The following is a 19061-nucleotide window of genomic DNA, read 5'->3' as shown; positions in this document are numbered from 1 at the left end:
CTTCGGCTCCTCCCGGAAGAGGCGGCCGCCTCCCATTGGCTGCCCGACCGCGCTGCTAGGGCGGCGGCGGCGCTTTGCCATTGGGCCCCCGCCTCGCTTCGGGGGGACTCGGCCGCGCCCGTCGGGGCCCCGCGATTGGCTACGAGCCGCCACAGCCGTCCCCGTAGCGGCCTGGGGATTGGCCCCGAGGAGGCTCGGCTGTTTCCGTGAGGGGGGGGGCCAGCGAGCGCGTCGGGCCCTTCGGCTGGCTATTCACAGACGGCGCCTACGGCCGTTGCGCAGCGTAGGGCGGCGACGGGCATAGGCGGCTGCGCGGCTTTAGCAGTGGGACCGGGGGGGGGTGCTCGGAGAAGCAGCAGCAGCAGCGAGCACCAGCGCTCTGAGGAAGGAGCCGCCGCCATGGCCTGCCCCGCCGCCGCCGGCCGGCGCCCGCGCTGCAGCCTGCGCAGGCTGAGCCGCCGCCAGGCGCCCGTGCGGGGGCAATGAGGAGCCGCCCGGCCGCCGCCGCCGCCTCAGCGCCGCTGTGAGGGAGGGGAGCGCAGCGAGGGAGAGGCCCCGCCGCCGGCCGCATCACCGCTCCGCCCGCCGCGGATCCCTCCGCCGCCTTCGCCGGATTCCCTTCGCGAGCGGCCGCCTCACCTCCCGCCGGAGGATCCCTCCGCAGAAGGGGGGGGGGAGGAGGGAGAAATAGTCCCGCTGCCCGCGCCGCCTCCCGCAGAGGGCAGGGGGGAAGGCGAGGAGAGGGGGAAGGAAGAGGAGGAAAAAAAAAATAATAAGAAAAGAGGAGGAAAAAAAAAAAAGGGAAGGGGGAAGAGGAGACGAGGCCGTCGGAGGAGGCCGTCCCGAGCCTCCGCCCCATGTGACTGGCGCTGAGGGTGGGGGCAGCGAGGCCTAGCGCAGCCCCGCGGCGGGCGGGGGCGGCTCCGGCAGCCAGGGCGCTGCGGGGAGGGGATGGCGCTGTGAGCGGGCCGGCGGGCGGACCGACCGACAGACGGACGGACAGACCGACGGACGGACCGACCGACCGACCGACCGACAGCGGGGCCGCGAGGCCGGCAGCACCGCCAGGGGAAGGCCCCCCCCTCTCCCCCCCCCCCCCCCCCCCCTCCGGCGAGGGGCCGCGGTTGATGAGGCAGGGCTCGCCCCGAGCCGCCTGAGCGCCGGGAGAGGCCGAGGAGGAGGAGGAGGAGGAAGAGGAGCAGCAGCAGCAGCCGGGCAGAGGGCGGCGGGGCGCAGCCGCAGCGGGAGACCATGTCCGGGCGGCCCAGGACCACGTCCTTCGCGGAGAGCTGCAAGCCGGTGCAGCAGCCCTCGGCCTTCGGCAGCATGAAAGTCAGCCGTGAGTATCGGGGTGGGGGGGAGGAAGGCTCCGGCACCCCCCGGCCCTCCCCTGAAGCCCCTCAGCCTGCCCTGGGGGTGGGCGCCCGGCTCCCAAAAAAGCCGCCCTGCCCCTGGGCTCGGCCCCTCTGCCCGCTGGCAGCCCTTCCCTTTGTGAAGCGGGCTCCCAGGGCCGGGGTTTTGTGTGTGTGTGTCTGTGTCTGTGTGTGTGTGTATCCCCCCCCTCCCCTTTCTCCTTCCCCACCGCCCCCCGAAATGAATGACGGGCACGCAGGTACCCCCCTGCTCCCGATCTCCCGATGTGGGGTCTTTTTTTCCTTTTTTTTTTTTTTTTTTTCCCCCCTCTCCCAACGCCCGGAGATCGGGTGTGAGCACCTCCTAGTCCAGCCCATTTAAAAAAAGGGGGGGGGGGGGAAGGGGGTTACAAAAGGTGCCTCTTTCGCGATTCAGGCAGCGGTAAAAACGCTCGATACAGGGAATAAGAACATCCTTACCGCCGCATGTGAGTATACCGAGGGGTTATTTCCAGCTCGGTACGCCTTTCCCAGCTTGCTGATCGGGGGAATATTGTTCGGAACGAGGCCTAGGCTTTATGCTGCACGGGCACGTTGGGAATTGGCAAAGTGTCGGATGTGTGCCCATCCTTCGTATCCCCCCGGCCTGGGGGATCGGCTGTTTCATGCGAATTAATTACGTCTCAGCAAATCCACGGTGTGAATGGAAAAAGGCCCTGCTCTGAGTCGCCAAAGATGAGCACTATGGTTATAATAGGCAATTTCTTGACTCCTCATTTGAATACGTGCGTATGAACGACTAAATTGTTGCCGGTTTGTGCTGCCAGCCTGGTTCTCGAAGAATATTTTCCGTTTTCTGATGGAAATGGAGGGTAGGGTCTTTATGGGACCTGGAAGGCTTGCCGTGCGTTGCCGTTTGATTGATCCATTCAATACTTGCGTGTAGCCACACCTGACACCGCTCTGTGTGTGCATGTGTGTTTCATATTGTTCGACGCGTTTCGTGCCAAAGCTCTGCATGATCGTGGGCTTTTTGACGGATCGGGTTTTCTGATGGGTCTCTCTGCACTGAAATGTCTTCCACTGCGGTTGAAGCCTTGAAGAGAGCGTCGGGCTTGGGGTCTGTAACCTACCTTGTATCTGCATGATCAGAGTGCCTGCAGCACTTCAAAAAACAGGAGTGCAGTTAACCCACATTAGCAGTGTAAGGGTATATGTTCGATCAGATTCAACATTGACGCGTATTTAGGATCTTAATTTACGTGGGGAAAAGCCGTGGGTGACTCCATTTTAATTTATTGATTCACTTTATGTGCGTGCGGAATAAGGAGCAGGTTTTGTTGGCCAGGATTTCTGCAGGTGGCCATCTAATTCAAGCGAGACCTAGCCCTGTCATGCTCGGAAACTAAATTTGTCTTATTCAAGCTCTACAGCTTGATTCTTGAAAGGTCATTGATGCTCCTTTCCCGTTTATTCGAGGTCAGAGACTAGACAGATGCTTGCCTGTGAAGAGAGTGCTAACTGATGCAGGCTAACAAGTTTGCAAATATGATTCAATCCCAAGTGTATAACACGGAGGGAGAAACAAAGGCCGTAGCATAAAGCACACGCACTTGTGATAACCCCCCCAGTCGCTCTAGTCATGTGCTTCTGGTCCTTCTGCTGTCTGGAAAAAAATGTCAGAACAAAGCAGGAGAACCACATACGAGGGCTCTGTGGGAAATGCAGTTCATATTTTCAATTAATCCACCCGTGGAAGACGGTCCAGGAAGTTAAAACTTTTTTTTTTTTTCTCCTCCTCTCTTTGTGAGAGGACAGCAGCAGGTTGCCAGAAAGGGTAATATTTTTCTGGTTCCCATGAGTTTTAGCATCACCTTATGGCATGATGTAGCAAGCCATCTATTACCACTGTTGAGTGCTTGGAGAGAAAAAAAAAATCAATTATGTGGTGAACAGGGAGTTTGCTGGGCTCCTTCGTTTTGCTGTGTATTTGCAGACTGATACTTAATGACATTTTGAGCCCTTTCGACTGAAGGCCAGGACAAAAGATTCCTTGTAAAGCAGGTGAAAATTGACGGAGCTTTGTTTTCCGAGCCTTGCAGACAACTTTAGTACCCTTGTCTTGGTGCAGGCCTTCTCCAAGTCACCAGGAAGCCAAACCTGACCTGCTTGGTGTCAGCCTTGTTGTTTTAATTTGGAAGCCTGGAGTAGTGGTGAAATTAAACGATGAAGTCACTCTTGCTCTGGTGTCTCTCCAGCTATTGCTGCTGCTGGCTGGGCCCAGCAACAGTTATCTAGGAAGGAAGGAGGGACTCGAATGATGGGGTGAAAGGATTGATAAAAGTCGTGGCTTTCTGGATCTCGTGTTGCCGAGGAGGAGTACAATGGTAGGGTGATTGCTCTTCTGTGCAGGGTGCGCAGGGGAGAAAGAATGAGCGGGCTTTTCATCTCGCTCCCTGCGTAATTTATTAGACTTTGTTCTCACAAGTTGATAAGAAAGCCGGAGCCTTGAATGAAAGGAGATTCTCGACAGCTGCTTCTCCTCTGGCTGTTGGGAAAAGATGACTTCTCACGCACGGTGCTCTCAGTGCGCTGCAATAGGTGCTGGTTACAAGGGTTTTAACGTCCCTCTAAGAGGGGGAACACCGTGGCCTTTCTTTATCTCTCTCAAGCCATACCACCATTGAGAGTCACTTTGAGATCTGAGTTTATTTGTCCGTATTTCTATTTTGGTGGTTTTGAAATCATTCTACTGTTCTTTCCACCCCGTCATAAGGATGAAGTACTACCCAAGTAGCTGGTCTTTGTTGCTGAGTTTGTAGGTTTTCCATGCACAAAACCCACGTGTGTGCTCCTTACGTTGCGCCTGTGGGAAGCGCACGGTGTAACAAAGGTCACGGTTGTGAGACTTGAGCTGTAATCTCAACGTCTGATGGTTACAATTCCACCTGAATTCTTGAACTTCAAAATCAGGTGATGAATGTCCAAGTCAAGGGCTTCCGGTTTTCCACATGCTGATACCATCTACCTGCTCGTGGCATGAGAGAAGAGGCATGGGCTTAAGGGTTTCTTTTGTTCTTCACCTAGTTGTTCCCGCGTTGCTTCCAGACGCGTGTTGTTTCCCGAATGGGACAAAAATAATCCTGAGAAATAAAGGGTAGTCATGCAACACATGACCAAAAATATCTGTATAAAAATAGAAGCCCAAAGTTTGCAGTTTGAGAATTTTCGTCTAATGACTGTGGAATTGATTTATTTTTTTTTCCTCCTCTGGAAAGTGTTTTAAGTAACACCAAGCCCTCGCAGACAACAGTACTTGTTGTAACTGCAGCGAATTATGTTGTTGGTCTGCCGTAAACAATGTCATGGCTAATGCTTTCTGTGAGGAGCTTTTTGCTCTGTGAGTATCACGGCTTCGTAATAGGTTGTGCAGAATTTGATAACGTAGAGGGTGAGGAAGGCACTTTTATTTGCTTTAGCTAGTTCTCGTGTTGTACACAATCTTGGTTGCAAAATCTAAAGGCCAATCTTGTAATAACTCATTTTGGACTCTTTGGAAGAATGTTATGCTGGTGCCAAACTTGCCTTTTGTTGAATTTTGTCTTTTTCTTTTTAGATCCACTGTTTTTGCACTGTGTTATCCTCCAGAAGCCCAGTAGGGTGGTAGGTGGCCATCCGTTGCTGTGTTCGCACGCGGTACATCTGCTGGCACGTGAACTTGATGCATCCCTCATTAGTATAAGGGCTCTTTAAAAAGTGGTTCTTGAAGGGGTAAAGTCTGGGAGTTGGTTGCTCCGCTCGTAAGCCACGGCATAAAGGTTTGACCGCTTTTCAGGTGGAATGCAGCACTGAATAACGCTGCGTGATGTCCAGGTTGATCTGTAGGAAGAGCCTCTGGCAGGCTGGAAAAGAGCACCCCGGGCAACCTCAGCAAGAGGGAAGGAGCGGGGCTGACGGACCTGGCGTAGTGACTGGGCCAGTGCTACCTTCTGTTTCCCAACTCCGTTAGGGTAGGGCCCTCTCTGTTGCTTTGATAGCAGTTTCTGCCTAATTGGTTTCTGAAACTGGAAGCCGCCCATCCTGCTCTCCTTGCTGGAGAGAGGAAGATCACTCCCTTCCAGGAGCCTGCTGAGAGCTGTTGTCTGCCCTTCGCTGAGCCTAGCCCTGTCCAGCTTTCTGGCTGCTGCTGGGTGAACGGCTTTCCATGTGCCTGAAATAAATAATAATAATGATAATGAAAGAATGGACTAACTGGGATCAGTTAATGGCCATGTGTGCTGCAGGAGAGCGTCTCGCACTACGGTGACCCAAAGTCATGCCTTGCAGTCTGAAAAGGAGCAAAACAGCTCTCTGCCGTACTTATTTCTAATGCTGGCAAACTGTTTTCTCTTTATTCCTGTCATTAGTGGTAGTTGAGCAGAAAAATATCTAGTAAGAAGATGAGGTCTGCCATTGGAACCTGTCAAATGATAATTTCACATTCTTCTTCTGTGTCACCCATGTCTTACTTTGAGGGTTCATTTTATTTTTTCCTCTAAGACATACTGGGAGCTATCCTGAACCTTTTATTGTTCTGTCACTGATCTGCACGTTTCTTCTTCCGTATTCGGTTTCCTGGAGGTGATCCTCTCTTGTATTATCATTTGATTAGCCCGTTCTGTTTTTTAGCAATACTTGAACCATCTTGTTCGCCTACTTGCGCAGATGTAGAAGCCCATACCACTTAAGAAATATGTTCCCTACCTGCCCTGGTTCTGGAAGTTAGGTCCCTTCATCCCTTAACTTGGTATGGTCTTGTAGGTATCGCGCAGTAAAGGTTTATGTACTTCGGTCTTTTCTGTGACGGATAAGAAAAGTAGTTCCTTGACATGTATCACTAAATACCTCCTCAGGCCGAAGGGTTTTCCTCTGCTGCCCCAAGAGTTCTCTAATTCTGATGTACTCTATCTGTAAGTGCTATTTTAGAGAGAACATAAATGGGTTTCCAGTATTGATGCCCAGTGTCATAACAACGCAGCGCTGTACTCTTCCTGGTCCAAAGGGATGAACGATACAGGCCCGGAAGGCCTGCAGGGTGCCCGTGTCTGCTTTGTCTGGGGGCTTTTCGGCCCCAGTTAAAGCTCGGAGCTGCGCACGGCTCTAGCGTTTTCTAAATTGACTCGATGCCAAATCCCTTGGTTATTTGAACTCGTGAGCCGATAATACGCAAGGTGGTTGGAGAACGCGTGCAGCCTCGTTGTTGGAGCTGCTGGAGTCTTTGTTTTCAACGTTTTCTCGAGTCCCATTTTAAATTGGAAGGTCTGCTATCTTGAGGTTTCCAGAAATTTCTATGGACTTCCTCACTGTACGTTTTTCTGGACTTCTTTCCTCTGTTTTTGATAAAGTCTTTTCTCTGAGGACTTTTAGTTGGCTGTAGCGAGTGTGGGAAGTGCCAAGGTGGCCATCTCCTGCAGAACTTCTCGTGGCTGGTGGAGGCACTTGGCTGCTTCCAGGATTCAGCCAGCACCAGCCCAGCGCAGCTTCGAGAGACACAAACTTTTGAAGCGAAGCAGCAATGAAAAGGAGCTTACTGAAAGCTTAAAAGCCTCGCAAACAGCTCTCTCCAATTTTCTTTCACCCAAGTCCATATAAAATCCAAAATTAATGTTGTCAGCACTTCCTTCAGTAAGCTGCACATACAGATTCCCCTTTATGCATGTTGAAAATAAATGCTAATTGCAGCTTTTACGAGGTGGCGAGAAGAGGTACTCCCTCAAACATGAAGAAGGCTCTACCCCATTTGGTACTGCACAGGTCAAATCCCATTCCCATTTCCTTTTTGTAGCCGCTGCGAGAAGCAGCTGCAGCATCAGTCTTCTGCAGACGAAGTGTTCCCAGTTGCTCTAGCTCATTCAAGAGAAGCTCGCTCTACTCAAACCCTTTTGCAGACAAGATTTGGATAACACCTATAGGTAGAAGAACTGTTTTCACCAAATCTTCAGAATCCTTCCTGCTCGCATTGGTTTTGGCTTGCTGTGCTATGGAGAAGGAGGGTGAGACATCTAGGTGTAGTCCGTGAGACGGCACACATTCAGCTTGATCCAGCGCTGGTACTCTGTAATGCTGTGGCCACGCAGTAGGAGAATCTCAATGGAAATCCCTGTGTTGGAGATCATACCGGCAGCATTTTTGTATTGCCCTCAGAGTTAGCGAAAGTGTGGATACCTTGAAGTCACTCTGATATGCCTCTAAAAGAAGTAGACGGTGGCTTTGTATGATGAGTGCTGTCAAAGAATCTCTTCTTTGGGTGCTCTTGCCACAGATGAGTTGCCTGTTGCTCTGAGAAGGAAATAAAGCAGTTCATTCTGTACTTTCATCTCTTGCAGACAGGAAGCAGATCTAAGCATTTAAGGCAATTTAGATTCTCACCCTCGCCTTTCTTGTAATTGGAGAAAGGACAGTCATACGACAGCTTTTCAAAGTCAAGCACCACTAGCTGAAGGGATGGCACCTGTCCTCCTTAAAAGCATCGCCACTTCTCCGAAGCAGCAGATCCCATATTTCCTGATTCTCCCCCATCACCTTAGGGGCCGTGCACCATTGGTGCTTTCCGCATTTAAGCGTGCGTTGGGCACCTGCACTTGGCGTGTGAGTTGCCATTAACCGAAGCAAAGTCCATTGCCAGGTGTCTTTCACTTGATCGAGCTCTTGATATTTTGCTGGGTTTGCGCATCAGTAATGTGGAATTAACTTAGCCGAAGGAGTGGCACTGCGGGGCTGCAGGGCGCTTTGGTGCCTGCAATAGAAAATCACTCTTTCTTGCTTGTAAGCAAGAACTTGAGGCTAAGAAAAATAGAGTTTCGTAACTTTGTAATTGGCGTGACGAGGGCCGAGTGTCTTCTGCTTCGTAGGTTATAATGACCAAGGTGGAAGTAGCACTGAAAGTAGTGGGCTGCTATTATGTTACCCTGGTGTTACGGTAAGGTTGAGCTGCATTACTTGGAGAGGTGCTAATGTTTTTTTTTTGGTTTAGGTAGCTTTTGTTGATTGCGTTTGAGCCTGGAAAGCAACTCTTGGACGTAATGTATCGCAGGAATGTGAATTGGTACAGTTGCATTGCTCGACATGTCTCTTCAGGCAGTTGGGCAGGTTGGAAGGAACCTGTTAGTGGTCCAGTGCCTGACAGGAGAAAGTCTGCATCTTGTTGAAGGAGTCCTGATCAGGACAGAAAGACACTCCAGACTGATGCCACTGGATAAGAAATACCCAAGAGGGTGTATGGGACTTCAGGATACCCTACAGTTCTGCCTGTGTGAAGATGAGTGTCTGAGTGTAGCTCCAAAAGTCGCCACAGGCTTTTGGATCAGAGCGCTCAGACGGAGAGAAGTTGGGTGTTGGCTCCGAAGTTATAACCAGAAGGGAAGCAGCAGCTGAATTTTTCCAACCAAGACAGTCTTCTTACAGCCACAACTATAGAACATCGTCTGTTTTGACTTTTTTAGTAGGAATATAATTCTTGTCGGCTACAAGCCCTGTAGTTCAAAGAAGTATCTTTTGCCAGGAATGCAGGCAATTGTTTAATTTTCAGGCAGGCCAAGAATATGTTTTGTGGAAAGATAAACTAAAATTTGACTGCTTCAGAGCAAACCTTGATTTTCTGTGCAGTGCAGAAAGAGAAAAGCTACGTAGTTGTGGTTGATAGGGCCAATCTGGTTTTCTTGATTCGCACCCTGCTGCAAACGGTTGCACAGAACCTATATTATTCTTGGTATCCTGTCTCATATGATTAAGATAGTTTAAGTATTTAAAAAAAAATGGTAACACCATGAATTGACCTGTATGAGTGGGTTTCCCTGAGGGAGGAAGGGGACACAAATTCATCAGCCTAAATAAACAGAATATTTGATTGTTGGCCAAATAAACATGAATCATTTGGCACAGATCTGTATCCCCGTGCATGAAGTCTAGGGCCATAAATAAATTTCCACACGTTTGTGGGAGGTTGAGTATCAGCATCAGAAAGAATGTTTTGTGCTTTGCTGGGAGAACGAAAACTTTCTGGCAGGTGAGTAGATGTAAGGCTTCTGGAATGGTTTTTCTTTACCCGTACAATTGCTCAATTGAAACTTGCAGAAGCGGAAAATGATGTTGTCCGTGAGAAGATCGTATCTGTTGGCCGTTTCACTTCCAGTCTCGCAACCTTGCTCACAACTGTGTGTGCGGGTCTGGGAGCTGCCACTGTAGGTAGCGTAACGCCGTGTAGTAGTTGCAAGTTGACAGTTTTTCTGTGTTTCTCTTGAAAAACAGAGAAATCTTAGTAATCAAATTTCTGCTTTAGTGACTTTGGAATAGGTTTCCCCAAACTGTTGATTTTTGGAGTACATATATTAGTAACCACAACGGACTACAGAGTTGATTTGAGTCTTGGGGAAATTCTTTAAAGGCTAGGTGTTGGTTTTTCTTTTTTTCTGTCTTTTGTTTGGTTTTGGTGGATGAGCTGGTGAACGTACCTGAGCCAAAAGCATGAAGTTTGAGCTTTACTATTCCAGAAATTGGGGGTCTGAGCTTCAGGACAGCAGACTGTATTTGTGGTGGGAGGCTGGGGAGCGCTTTGGCCATGGCTCCCAGAAGTGAAGGAGCTGGAGTTGTTCTCGGTTGAGCTCAACCATCTTGGAGATTGCTGTTCCTTGCCTGCTGCGGTCGGCGTGAGCGAGGTTGGAGACGTGTGGATGCTGTTACGCAAGTGGCGTGGGGGTGGCGGTCGTGCGGGTTTGTTGGATTCCCGACGTGTCTGAACAGTCGAGTTCTCCAGCGAATTCTCTGAATGTCATCCGATCGGAGTGGTTTAGAAACGCAATCGGCTTGATAGAAGGTCGTCTTTGGGTAATGAATACCACCAAGTTTGCAAGTCTCTTGTTTTTCCTGGTAGACTTCACTTCAGTGGACCAAAACTTCTCTTTTTCTGGAGTTACTGTCTTTGTCTGGATGTGGTAAAGGGTGTTGCTGGGATCTATGACAGCTGAAGAATTGTGGCTTTTTTCCCTGTAGCACATGTGAAATGCTTCTGGGATTTTGGAGACAGGTACAGAAACCTCAAGTCCATATGCATGAAGTAGCCCTCATATTTACAGAAGCCAGATATTCATGAGGCAAGAAACAACACCTTTTGTGTGGTGACAGTGCTTTGGCTTTATGCAATAGCCTGTGGATTTTTTATAATCCGCTGGATTCTTTCTGCCCTGGTAATGTCTGAGCAGTCAGTTGTCAACTGTAAATATTGGTTGTAGTGGGCCAACAACTCTAAAAGGGAATACTGCAGGTATGTTTATGCCACGTCCAGAACTTTTCATAATTAGGATACTTCACAGATTCTCATATCAAGACAGTGATGCCCACTGCATTTCTAAATGTACGGTAAAAGCCCAATTTTCATTCCTACATGTTGGTATAATTAGTGAGCGTGAGTTTCTTTTAGAGTTACTTTAGAACATGTAGTAGCAACATACGCCTTTTAGTTTATTCAGACATTGTGGAGGCATTGTTTTTTTGGCCTTGTGTTACGGCTTTTTTGTTTTTTGCTTTTTTGTTTTGAAAGCAGCTGGAATCAGGAAGAGGTTCCTGGCAGACCAGGTCAAAGTCAGCCGCTTCTAGATAAGAACAAATCATGAAATATTCTTTAACAGCCCCTTTTACTTTATTCATGTTTACATGTCTTTCTGAGAGTAAAGAGAGGGTGAGAGAAGAGGGACGTGTTTGCATTGTCAGAAACCTTATATGAAGGGGAGATGATGATTTAGGCTTCTGGGATCTGGAATTTAAACCTAGACCATGTGTGAAGGTTTTGCTTTAGAGCTTCAGCTTTAAGCCTTTAAAGACTGCTTTAAAACATCCTGCCAAATCTGGGTTGACTAAGTACATTTCTTTAGACCAAACTTGGGAGCAATGTTTTAATATTTGAACAATAATTGTTTTGTCAGAAATAGCGAACTGGTTTCTCATTTTACTTCGCATGATATGTTTTGAGACTTCGTAATGTCCTATTCCACTGGCATTAACATTTAATTTTGATGCTGCTAAGGGAGCTCTGGAAGAAACTGCATTGCAACTTAATGCACTGTCTTCTATGACTCCAAATGTCTTTTTTTCCCTTTGAGTGTTATGACTATGGGAGGCTTTTCACCTGTTTGCAAATTTTGCTTTCAGGTTGTCAGCAAGCCATTTTTTAAAGAACATACTGATAAGATAGGAAATTGGATTCCTCACTTTGAGAAGTTGTCAGGTTTCTTCTGTATGTGTATGGCTATAAAATTGAGTCTTTTTAAAACTCATAAGAAATTAGTTTTCAAGGACATAGTCACTATGTGACTTTAAAATGGAATTTTATTTTCATTTGGCAAGTTTAAAAGATTTTTGGTATAGGGAGAGGCTGGAAAAACAATTTTGCAAGTATTTGCAGCGCTGTTTAGTGATCCTATAACAATATGTACCGAGGGCTGGGATTCAACACCTATGGGTTTTTCAGGATATATTTGGGGGGATGTGTAGGGAGGTTAGCAAAAATCCCAAACCAATTATAAACTTAAACCTGTAGTAGGTATAGTTGTCTTTTAGGAAATGATAGTTCATGTCACTGCTTTCACTAGACGCTTCAACCATTACATTGATGGTAACACCACGGTAAGAATGCTTCACTGATGTGGAAAAAGTGTGAGGATTTGACAGTGCTGTTAATATTTTAAGTTAGGTTTCTGCTCATATAACATACACTGTCACAGAAATGCTCCAATGCTGTGGGCTCTTGTTCTAAATTTTGGGTAGGTTGGTTTTGTGCTGTGTGTAACATATTACAGTTTTGAATTGTGACTGGATGTAGTATGTTTGAAAGACCTTTTATTTCGGAGAATAGTAGAACAAAGGCAAACATTTCTAAAAATTCAGGGAGTGTCCTGCATTTTGTCTGGAAAATTAGTTAATAAAGGGGCTTGGAATTTGTCTACTCAAGAAGAAGAAAAATTAGTTTTCGTCTGACCCTTAAGAGAGCAGATGCAACGAAGCTCCTGGATACTTGTTGGTTGAAATCCCTTGAATTCTAGTAAGTGCTCTGGGCATCTATTATGCTGATTTGCTTTGAATCCTACCTAGTTCTATCAGTATATAAAATATGCAGTGAGTTAGGTAATGATAATTTGGCTGCTGTTTTTTAACACTTGCTTAAAGCCTGCTGTATGGAATTACTCCGTGTATGGAAGTAGCTCTGCCATTAATTGCTAGTTTTTGTGCTTTAGTGGAAAATAAGTCATTAAATGTTAAGTATGCAACTACCACATAGTACCTTTCCCTCTGTTTTTAACTAAAAATTCAAAGAGCTAGTGCAATAATAACTATCATTCCACCAAATTTCTAAATTACACATGAAATGGCCTCCTGTGTAAACTGTACCTCCTTGGCTGTCCTGCAGTAGAGTACGTAATACGTAACTCCCCAAGTGGTGTGAAAAATGGAGCTGAGCGATGGTGACGTATTAGAAGCTGCTCCTGAAAGTTCAAGAGTGTATTTTCTTCTGTAGAACGCAGTAAGGCTGGTGCAGTTATGAATCACTTCTGCTTCATCTTGGCATAGTATTTAGGAAAATATCCTTTTGTGCTACTGAAAGAGAAATAGCTGAAATCCTTTAGAAGTTGTTCAGAACTGCTCTTTTAAAAAATACAGTACTGTTCAGATTCTTACAGAGTGACCCACCCCGCGGCTGTTCTTTGAAGAAGAGGATATGCAGACCACATAACTAAAACCTCTTAAAAGGGGATCAGCCATGGAACGTGCTGGTAAATGGAGTCAACTGCGTAGCATGAAAGTGCTTGTTTAAAAATGCACCATCTGCTAAAAACTTCAAATGTGTACTTTTATGGAAGACTGTTAATTTTTCCTCCAGTAATCCAGTCACAGCATCATTTTCATTTTTTTGGTTTTATGCAGCTCAGAGCTCTGTTTTCCCATAAACTGATGTTGGGCATGGGCAACAAGGTGCACTGCTGGAAAACAATTTTTTTTAGATAAAGCTACTGATGCGCTTTAAACATAATATATAATATAATAGTACAATAATACATACATATATTTTTGTGTGTATGCGTCATATAAACTATTGGTTGTTACTCCTTCCTAGGTGTTTGCTTATGGCTGCACTTGAAGGTAGGAAAGGAGACCAGACATGGCCTTGATCTGACTCAATATGTCTATTCCTATACGTGAAACGTAGGCTTTCTGTTGGCTGTGCTCACTGCCATGGTGTTAACTATTTTATATATTCTGGCAGAGACTTAGGCCTTTGTTGTATAACAGGGGTCTGTAACAATTATAAAATAAACATTCCTTTGAAGTTAGACCAGACTCATGGTCAAACCAGGAGGGTGAGTCAAGGGGGTTCTGCAGAGTTTTCTGTAGTACTATTTTTTTTTTGCAGCTGATCTTAGTAGACTTTCTAGATTTGTAGGCTGCATTCAGAGGAGCTCCAAGGACATCAGAGAATACGTTCAAAATGTTCTTGACAAATGGACAAAGCAGTGGTACATGAATAAGATGCAGTTCAGCAGGGGCAGACATGGCCTATTAGGTTTTGGTAAGGCTCAGCTGTGCAGATTACAGGGTGGGGGGCGACTGGGAAGGCAGGGAGATCTGTGAAGAACCTACAGGTAGATGCTTGCACAGTAGCCATGCATTGGTTAGTGTTGCAAAAACAGCAAATGTTTTACAGGGTGTATTGACAGAAATGTCACGTGAAATACATGAAGTTAGCCTTCTTACTTCATAGCACGCTAATAAGCCTGCGTTGAAGTGCAGCACCTAGCTTTGGTATTGTTCTGGGAGAGGAACAGTCTGTGGGCGAAGGGGAATCATCAGGGATTTAGAACACGTGCTCTCAGGGGAAGCTGAAAGCATTTAGGATGATTTCTTTTACAAGAGATTGAAGGGAGTTTTCTTTTGATAACATTCTCTAAATACGTTAGCTGGAAAGAAAAGACTAAGCTGTTCTCTTTTCCACTGGAGCTGAAACAAGTTGTGGGCTTAAACTTAAGCAGCAAACATGCTTTCAGTTAGTTGATTCAGCTTCTAAGAAAAACAGGAGCACTGGAATAGATTAGGAAGGCTGTCGGTTTCCCAGCAGTGGCTGTTTTAGAAATTTGCCAGGTAGTTTAGATCTAGAAGTTTGTAAAAGTTTAAATTAAGACAGCCTGTGGCCCCTTCCAGCTTTATTTTCTGTTGTTCTGGTTAGTTCTGCATGGTCTTGGGATGAGTTTCAGTTGTAGCACACTGATCCTGCTCTTGTTTCTTTCACCCCCTGGAATGGAATAGCCCGGTGCTGTTGGCAGCTTGCTGGAAGTTGGTGGGCGTGAAGATGAGGGTATGTGAAACCTGCTGCAGCTTTCAGACTTACAGGCTAGGTCATCCCAGAGAGCTCGCTTCAGTTTGGGAATTTACTGGATGCAGTGGTTGTCCTACCCTTGGCGCATAGCTCTGATTTCTGAAAGAACCTCCTTAGCCTTGGTGTTTAGGTAAACGTACTGTATTTAGAAGGGCTTAGTCTGGCTGGGGAGGTTTTTATTTTAGTTAGAGGTTTAAATCAGCTCTGAATTTTGTTTTTGACACAAGTGCTGTTCAAATGAAAGCTTGCTGTAATTTGTGAGTCCTGTTCTGCAGTTGAGAATCACAGAATTTCTGTGGGGGATCTCCACGGCTTTCTTTGTATGGGTCCTAAGAAAAACAGTTCTTTCCTTCAATTTTTGATCCTGTGGTTTTTACTTCAACACAAAAGAATTTAGCGCAAGTGAAGAACTGCTCAGAACTTCAAGTGTAGACTCAGGACCATGTTGGAGTAGCAGTGTAAGGTCCAACCTTATGACAGGGGGTGTCTGCCCAAAAGAGATTCAAGTAGATGTTCTTGGTGTATAATGCCAGTTTCTGAAGAATATTTGTCCCTTAATATATAACTTTCTAATCAGAGTAGTCACATGAGCTTCTGTTTAATAAATGGGCAAGCATCTGAAGAACGTGTGTAGAAACCAGATGTTGCATAGAATATGAGCCAAGAAAGAAAATAATTTGTTGGTCTGCTGCGTATGCGGAGTGTAGATAGATACCTTCTTCTAATTTTATCAGTGCTCTTGTTCAGAGCTGGAAGATTCTATGTGGACCTTGAAAATCAAAGCGTTGTCATGTTAATCCTGAAATTTTTAGGGGTTTTAATTGACTTACCTAACTTTTTGATATAGAAATAAGAGGAATCTGTGAAACTGGAGTTCTCACATGAGAACTAAAGATGCTTCAGAGCAAAAATGATCATCTCCGCTGATAAGTGGTTTCCAATTTGGTGCTGAAACTCTGAGGAGTAGTACTAAGCAATACTTCCTTTTCTGTACCTCACAAAGCTTCAGTCATTCAGTGTACGTATGAGGCTACTGCAAGGCTGAAATCCTGAATTACTGCTGATATAACTTCTACAACTACTTATTTTTTTTTTTAATTCTTTTGAAGCCTTGCTTCCTTATTTCAAGTGATTTTGAGTATTCAAAAGCAGGCAGATGTCAAACTCAACTCTTTTTCTTATCTGCTCAAATGGGAGAGAAGAAGTGATAACCCTGAAGCCTTATGCCAGACTCCTCCTAAGGTACAATAATAGTCCAGAATGCCTTTTATTTTTTCACCTTTTAAATCTTTGGCTGATGAAAGCATTAACCCTTTAGCTGTAAGAGGGGCTTGCTGGAGACTTGCTGTTCTCCATTTCTATGCAGCACTTTGCTTAAGGCTGAGCAGAGCGTTTGCTCTGACTCTGACATGAACAAAATTGTCCGTCTCTTAGATGGCTTAGACTTGCAGGGGCGTACAGATCTTTTTTTTGTCTGCAGCTGTCATCATCTGAATGATGGAATAGTTTACAACTTCGGTATTGTGGAAAATTTGTTCCTCTTCCCTGCTGATAGCTGTGAGAGACTGGGGCGCTTCTGTTGACATTCTTCAGCTTCGGTGCTGTGATGGTGACAAGAAGGCAGAGGAACCTGGCATCAGGAACAGCCACTAGGGAAGAAGTATTGGAGAGCCTAGCCAAGCGGTCTTTTTTTCTTGTTGGAGTCATTCAGATTGAGTTTTCTGAAAACTGACAAGGTTTAAAACACAAGGAAATAAAACCAAAAAAAAAAAAAAAAAACCACCAAAACCCACTCCCTTCCCTAAGCTTGTTGTTGAGTTCAGGAGTGCAGTAGGTGAGTATGAGATAGTTGGTACCTAACTGAAATTGTAAGTTAATGCACTTGTATTACTGAAATAACCTCCTCGTGGAGAACAGAAATCAGAGAGAAGCCCTCATACCTCATCTTCTGTATTTGTCAAAATACTAGGAATTTCTCTTGATGTATAAAGACTCTGTTGGTTTAAATGGTCATGTATCACTTTCTTGTTCCTTTACCTTTGTTACAGTTTGTATTTTTGCTTGGAGTCATATGGAACCACAGCTCTTGAAGTGGAATTTCTTTGGAAAATATTGTATTTATTGTTTGTAATGCCATGGTTTAGTTTAGTTGATGTTACTCTTAACATTTTTATGGGTTTTAGTTTTAAGCAAGTATGCTTTTCAAGTACAAAAAAAAAAACCTGCAAGATTTTTGAAGGTAAAGGGTAAGTGGAAGGGCAAGCTTGAAAATGGGTCTGGTTTAAAGAACACAGCGATGTACCTTTGGATTAAAAAAAAGCAATGGTAATTTAATGTTTCAGATCTTACTGACATCTTAGATGTTTTTTAAATGCTTCAGAACTTTTTTGGGATAATTGGCTTTCAAAGCTCTTTAGAGGTGGCAGTAGACACATATGCAAATCGACTAAGTTTCCAGGTTTGGACTAAAATTGATGTGCAGATGAGCTCATCCAGCCAGGAAGTTTTTGAATAGAATAGCTCAGTTGAATGGGACCTACCACTATCTTCGAGTCCAACTGCCTGACCACTTCAGGGCTAACCAGAAGTTAAAGCATATTACACAGGGCATTGTTCAAATGCCTCTCGAACACTGGCAGCCATGGGGCATCAACCACCTCTCCAGGAAGCCTGCTCCAGGGTTTGACCACCCTCATGGGAAAGAAATTTTCCCTAATGTCCAGTCTGACCCTCCCCTGGTGCAGCGTTGTGCCCTTCCCATGCATCCCATCATCAGTGACAGGAGCAGAGGCCGGCACCTCCTCTGCGTTTCCCCTCCTCGGGGAGTTGTAGAAAGTTGTGGGGTTGCCTCTCAGCCTCCTTTTCTCCAGACTGGGCAATCCAGGTGTCCTCAGCCTCTCCTCACAGGACATGCGTCCAGCCCTTCTACCAGCTTTACTCCGTTCCCGCTGCAAAACGCGATACTTACCCATGTTAAATTTCATGCTGTTGATGGCTGTCCAATACTCTAGTGTGTTTAGATCCTTTTGCAAGGAGTCTCATCCATCCAGAGGGTCAACAGCACCTCCCAGTTCAGTATTGTCAGCAAGTGGTAATTAATGCATGCAGTGTACCCAAAAGCACTGCTTGATTTTAGTGGAAAAGAACAATTCCTTTGCCTGTATGTGAAAGTGAAATTCTTCAGTGTTCACCTTTCAAATTCCTGCCAGTGGGAAGAGAACGTGAAGTCTCAAGTCATTCAAGAAAACCTCAGGAACAGCAGTGAAACTTATATTCTTATTTCAGTGCATCTTGCCTTTTTTTGTTCTTAAACACTTCCCTATCGCATTTTATTCTTACTTTCACTAATATGAGAGTAGAATAACATACAGAAATACTTTGGTGGCCATGAACACGAATGCTGTGGAAGTTGAATGTAATGTGGAAAACTCTTCTGCTGAAAGCCTGTCAATTGGAAACATGCATGGACAAGGTCTTGCACAAGGGTGTTGGTATGACTGGGACATCTGAACAGCATAGCTGGAGGTGTGGTAAGTGCTTGTGGGTAGCGCGTTCTAGCGGAGACAGGGAAATCCAATGGAGTTGCTGCTGATGCTGGGGCCGCACATGGAATACCACACACCACTCTGGTTACTTGGGCTCCGCAAGTGGGAAGCAGAAGCAGGGATTATCAGGGGAAAGGCAAACGTGGAAGTGAAACTGATGGTGTTTGTCTTCACTGTAGCGAAATGATCAGAGAGGATGCTTGGATTGTTTTTGTCTATGTAAGTACTTGAAGGGCGGAGTGAGCAAGCATTAACTTATGTTTATTCCCCTTGAGTACAGTGCTTGTGCAAAAAGCAAGAACACTGTTAAAAAATACATTTTTTTAAATCTTAAATCTCCAGTTCCTGTGTAAGAGAAGGTAAAGCTGAGAGCCTTTCATGATTTTAAAATGCCACCAACAAACCTCTCTCTCTCTCAAAAAAAAAAAAAAGCCATGCTGAAGGGGGATGTTCTGGCATATATGGAGCTGGAGACTTTTTTTGTTGTGGCTTGAAGAGAAAGCCTTGCTTGCTTTTAATAATGAACAGTCGTGTGCCCTTGCCCAGACCACTAAAACGGCTGGAATAAAGCTAAAATGAATAAATAGAAACATACTAATTTAGTTGTTCATAGACATGCAGGGGACGTTCCTGTGGTTAGTAGTAACTAGGGCAGCCATATAACTTTATCAGATGTGGAGTTGTCTCGACTTGCATTGAGTGTAGGAGCTTTCTACACCAGCAGACTTGTTTTCCAGGCTCTCTCTAAGACTTGAGGCTGGTTTC

The 19061-nt window shown here is 45.7% G+C and overlaps 1 protein-coding gene across 2 annotated transcripts in view; it reads left to right on the top strand.

Moving 5' to 3' along the window:
• Positions 1-205: 205 nt before the first annotated feature.
• GSK3B (glycogen synthase kinase 3 beta) overlaps positions 206-19061 on the top strand; it is a 145876-nt gene continuing 127020 nt past the window's right edge. For both annotated transcript variants that reach the window (XM_083811938.1, XM_083811937.1), the window contains exon 1: positions 206-1339. In XM_083811938.1, the coding sequence (XP_083668064.1) occupies positions 1252-1339 (88 nt within the window). In that variant the 5' untranslated portion in view covers positions 206-1251. The remainder of the gene's footprint in view (positions 1340-19061) is intronic.

Source organism: Anser anser (genome assembly GCF_964211835.1).
Source record: "Anser anser genome assembly, chromosome: 1".
NCBI classification, from domain to species: domain Eukaryota; kingdom Metazoa; phylum Chordata; class Aves; order Anseriformes; family Anatidae; genus Anser; species Anser anser.
The sequence above is the reverse complement of the archived record's forward strand: the minus strand, read 5'-3'. Positions and strand labels throughout refer to the sequence as shown.